At 48.9% G+C, this 5,475-nt stretch overlaps 1 protein-coding gene across 1 annotated transcript; it reads right to left on the reverse strand.

Moving 5' to 3' along the window:
- Positions 1-1,475: 1,475 nt before the first annotated feature.
- On the reverse strand, positions 1,476-4,613 carry LOC119363480 (protein DETOXIFICATION 40-like). The gene is made up of 7 exons (XM_037628840.1): positions 4,159-4,613; positions 3,403-4,034; positions 3,240-3,296; positions 2,823-3,061; positions 2,572-2,690; positions 2,313-2,399; positions 1,476-1,919 (listed from the first exon to the last, which is right to left on the reverse strand). The coding sequence occupies exons 1-7, from the start codon at positions 4,429-4,431 to the stop codon at positions 1,845-1,847; spliced, it is 1,482 nt and encodes a 493-aa protein (XP_037484737.1). The 5' UTR covers positions 4,432-4,613; the 3' UTR covers positions 1,476-1,844.
- Positions 4,614-5,475: the final 862 nt, after the last annotated feature.

Raw genomic sequence — 5,475 nt, forward strand, 5'->3', positions numbered from 1 at the left:
GGAGGGGGAGGGGGGTCGGCTTCGGGGGTGCTCGCCGGAGAAGAAAGGGGGGCTCGCTGGAAGAGATCACAGGTTTGGACTTCCATGGCAGCCGGGCGAGGTGGGGAAAAAAGAAAAAAAGAACCAGGAAAGGAAAGGAGAAGGACGTAGGGATGGGAGAAAGGATAACGTGATGGGCCCTCATGGTTTGATTCGGTGTAGCGCTGCGTGCGTGGACGAGACCGGCCGAAGCGCTCGGTCGGCGCGCCGAACGCGAGTGTTTACCTTACAACAAGGCCCCTGGTTTACTTCATTCCGTTCTCCAAGACCAATTACACATTTTATTGTCTTTGTTCCTTTTTTGCGAGTTTATTGTCTTTGTGCTTAACTGTTTCACAAAGAAATACTTCGTACTTAAAAACCATTGGTCAATATTTCTAGTAAAACAACAGGGTAGTGCCCAAGCCCCTGAGAGACTATTATAGTTTTTTTTTAAAAGGGGGTCTCCCCAATCTCTGCATTAGAACGATCAACTTAATTAATAAGCAAATAGGTTCAACAAAGGTCTTAAAGTCTCAACGAAAAGGGAAAAAAACTCACAGAGAGCATAAAAAATAAGTAGACATAAAGCCACAGCCGACTGGCATAAGAAAGATGGGAACTAATTGTCTATCCTGTTACATGACCGCCATCCAAACCGGTTGAAAATAGCCTGTATTACCATCTCCCACCGGATAGATCCAGTAACCAAACGCTCCCTGGCCTCCGTCGGAGTGAGTAGCGACCACATACGGATCAACGCAGTGGCTCGGAAGATAACCTGCAAAAAATGAATATTTATTGTTCTGTTAAAAACCAAATCATTTCTGCAGTTTCAGACTGCCCACAATAAAGCACATACTCCTACGCGAATGTGTCTGCTATTTCGGAATCTATCCCGTTAATCCACGTCCCAAATAACGTGCTGACAGAATTCGGAGGAGTAATGTTAAAAGCTATGTGAACCGTCCGCCATAATTTTTTTGCCAACGGGCAGTCAAGAAAGAGGTGTTTGATAGATTCATCCCGGTCACAAAAACTACACCTTGTAGGTCTTGTCCAGTTGCGCTTTGCCAGATTGTCCTTAGTTAAAATGACTTGTTTATGTACAAACCACATAAACACTTTAATTTTCAAAGGAACTATGACTTTTCAAATATATTTGGAACTAGGAATGGAATTAGAATTGATAACATCAAGATACATCGATTTAATTGCATACTCTCCGGTCCTAGTAACCTTCCAGAGCAGCTGATCGGGTTGTTCAGAAAGCTGAACCTCCATCAGTCTACTCACTAGATGGAGCCAAGTTTCCCAACGATTTCCGGCTAGCGTCCTCCTGAATTGAATATTGAGAGGGATGGACTGAAGTACTGTTGCAACGTAAGCGTCTCTTCGTTGAACAATGCTATAAAGGGACGGATATTGAAGCGCGAGGGGTGTTTCCCCTAGCCAAGTTTCCTCCCAGAATCTTGTGGTGGTACCATTTCCGATTATAAACTTCACCTTTGACAAAGTTTTGGAGCGAAGGTACTTACTACGGAGAATCTGCGCCCATGTGGCCTCCGTGTCTACAGATAATTTATACAGCCACTTACTGAAAATAGCGTGTGAATCCTGAAGGAGAGTTCACAATAGCATGCGAATCCTGAAGGAGCACCATCTCATTGTAAACTTGATTGAACAAAAAATGCAGCTAGCAGCGGGAGATGAGAAGGACGATGCTCAACATTTCCTAAAAAAACTGAGATAATGCTGAACATAAGTTGGTGAGTGGATCAATCTGCCGAACTTGCAGCAGCACAAACGTTAATCTTCTCCGGGCATCATCGCTGCACGTTAGCGAGAAGTGGCTGCTTTGCGTCGTCCCACTTGTCCAGTCTTCTCCTCGCCTCCTCGACCTAGGTTCAGACACAAAATTCGCAATATACTTTATCAGCGAAATTCGAGAGGACAACTGAAACAGCCTAACCTAGATGATGACAGAAGCCAGTTTTCTAAAAAAAGAAGTGATGATCATAGAAGGATGCATTTGGGTGAAATAATTGATCTAAAATAGTGAAATGCACTATTAGTTTTATAGGCAAAATTAAGAGAGGACAAATGAGACAACCTGAGTGATCATACAAAGCATGCGCACACTTGGTGAAATGATTGCGCTAAAATAATGAGTTGGTACATGATTTAGATGCGGCTTAGCATGTGAGATTGGGGAATCGTTTGACAGTGTAACGGCCTGGATGGTTAACGAGGAACGTGATAATCTAACAATCAAGGATAAGGTTTGCTCCTACCTCCTTATTCCAGTCAGTTCTGAATGTGATCCACAATAGGATAATTGTTTGGATGAGTGTGCCTCCAATCATGCCTCCCCACAATCCCTGCATGCAAATGCAACCTCTATCATCAGTGCAGTTCATCACACATGCAAAAGCTAATTTACTGACAGTTGACATCTGACGAGTCAACTCAACATGAATGATGATTCTGCCATCTTTTCTTTGGTGAATAAGCGCTTTGAAAGCAGCGCTCCTAGCTTGGGAGTAACGGTACCTTGATTCCATAGTCAAACTTGAAGCCCAGGAGCGCGCCAAGGGGAACGCCGATGAAGTAATAGCATCCAATGTTGATGTATGCCACCAATGCTTGCCACCCACAGCCAACAGCAACACCTTCATTGGGTCAGTCAAAAAGGACACCGGTCAAGACTTTTGATCTTCGAATTCCCTTACTAGATGGGCGTCTCCATTGATTAACCAGAGATAGTTAGATACCGCAGCGCACGGGCTGAATTATGACATCACCTGATAGCACGGGCTGGATTCCGCAGAGCACAATGGTGCCGACAAGCAAAGGACAGAGATCTGCGACCGCGCGCGAGACGGCCTCGCCTCCGGTGAAGATGTAGCTGAGCTTGTGCCTGAGGAGGAAGACCACAACGCCGGCTATGACTGCTATGAGCGCGGACATGGCGGTGACTACCCATGCGGAGAACGCGGCAGACCTGGGATTCCCGGCGCCAAGTTCATTCCCCACCCTCACGCTGCAGTCGGCAACATCAACATTGATCAACTCTATCCTTCAGACGAAAAAATTCAGATAAACAGATCCTTGACGCGGCTGACAAGGCCAGCATTTTAGGCTGCTAATTCTGGAGAATAGTTGAGCTAAAAAGAAGATTATGCTGACAACCACAGTTTAGTTGTATGCAATGCACCGACCTGGCAGCGGCGTTGAAGCCCACGGAGATCATGAACACCCATGACTGAATCGAGGTGCTGCAAAACATGGAGTTGGTCACACGATCATCGAATTCCAACACACAAAAGACTCGACGGACAAAACCATGTGCTCGTTCCTTCTCATTTACTACTAGTTACCTACCAGACGGTGAGCGAATCAAGTGCGATCTGTGGGTCGGGCAGCATGCCGGCGAGGAGGATGAGCACCTGGAAGTACCACACCTCCAGCGCCAGCATCACCGCCGACGCGGCCGACAGCCTGGCGAACCCCGCCAGGTCGGCGAACGCGGCCCACGTGAACCCGGTCCACGTCTCCCTGCACCTCGGGCTCAGCACGATGTACGCGAACTGCCCTGCCACCAGGACCCACCACGTCAGGCTCAGCGTGAGCGACGCGCCCAGCAGGCCTAGGCCCAGCCTATACACCGCCACCCAGCTCATCGCCACGTGCAGCGCCATGCTGGCCGTCAGGATGTAGGCGCTGGGCGCCACGATGCTCTGCGCCTGCAGGAACTTCTGGATGGGGAAGTTGGCCGCGTACGCGAAGATCTGCGGGATGAGGCCGTAGGCGAACTCCGCCGCGGCGCCGGCGATCTCCGGCGACTGCCCGAGCAGGAGGAGGATGGGCTCCGAGAAGGCGTACATGGCGGCCAGCGGCACGCCGGTCGCCATGAGGAGCACCGTCGACCGCTGCAGGTACACGCCCAGCATCTCGTACTTCTCGGCACCGTACGCCTGCCCGCACAGCGTCTCCACCGCGCTCCCCATCCCGAGCTGCAGCAAGCGCCATGCCATCGCCACGGCAGTCGTGCACGTAGTTTACTTTAGACACGCGCCCACGTACGTAGCAACGGATGCGTAGAAATGACAGTACATACGGTGGAGTGGAGGTACGTACCATGAGGCCGTAGGCGAACACCTGGATGCCGTTGTTGCCGAGGGAGGCGGCGGCGAGCTGCACGTTGCCGAGCTGGCCGCAGAAGATCTGGGTGGCCGACGACATCACGATGATCAGCATGTACACCACCACGGCCGGCGCGGCCAGCGGAGCTAGCAGCCGCAGCTCCAGCGCCGCGGCCGACGCCATGCGCCGTGCCCCGCCGCCGCCGGAGAGCAGGGCCTCCAGCCGGCCGTCGGCGGAACGGACGCCGGCATGATCACCCGGACCCATTCACCGATTCCTCGATCCAGGGGGGATCGCAAAGATCTTTTCGGAGTTTTACTGAAGAAGCTTGTGGTTGGCGCTTCACTACATGTTAGGTGAGGGAGGGCAAGATCTTCCCGCAAAAAATGAAAATGAAAAAGGTGAGGACGGGATGGCTGGTGAAGTGACACTGTCTCACTGCGATCGGAACTAGGAAACACGAGAAGTTTGTACTGGTGTATGACTCGTTTTGTCCTTTCCTTTTGTCGTGGCGTTCTGCAGCTTGTGGGGGAGAAAAGAAGCATGCGTTAAAACACAGAAGTTACACTGTAAGGTGGATCCCGGTCAAATTAGTTTGGTGTTGCTCCGTGCAACTAGGCTACCGGCAGCTTCTCCTTTATATATATTGAACATGGATGCAAGGTTATTACAAGTTTGTTAGGCGATTCAATCCTATACATCTCACGTACGTTTCAACTTGCTATTCGAGGTTCACTGCCCTGAGACGCCCTGCCCCAAAATATTGGATGTTGACCCAGTCTGGCTGTCTGGGTGTTCATTTGAGTGGTGACCAAATAATTGGTGTGCCCACGGCTAAGATAGCTACAGTTCAATTCGCAACCAACTTTTTTCGCACGCGTGGGTGGGGAAATCCAGCGCCAATTATTTGGCAAGCCCATGATCGGCAAGGCTAACATCGGCACAAACCAAACAACCCCAAGTCTATCTTTCTGCATACTCCAAGATCTCAAGCACTACTGCCAAATGCCGACATTGCATTTTAGACGAACAAAAGACGGCATAGCTGGTGGCGGCTATATGTCCGCTAGTTGATCTTGAGGAGAAGTGAACTGCGAGTTATATTTTTTAATATGTGGTCAATTATTTTCGGAAAAGGTAACATGGAATTTCGAAAATTGTAAATATTTTTTAAATCTATGGGTGCATATTTTCCAATTTAATAATATATATTTTAAAATTTGTGATTTTCTTTAAAATCATGAATATGTTAATGCACAAAAAAATTTAAAATTTCAAAAACATTTTTTTACAAATTGGTAACATTTTAAA

The sequence above is a fragment of the Triticum dicoccoides genome, chromosome 2B, assembly GCF_002162155.2.
Source record: "Triticum dicoccoides isolate Atlit2015 ecotype Zavitan chromosome 2B, WEW_v2.0, whole genome shotgun sequence".
NCBI lineage: Eukaryota > Viridiplantae > Streptophyta > Magnoliopsida > Poales > Poaceae > Triticum > Triticum dicoccoides.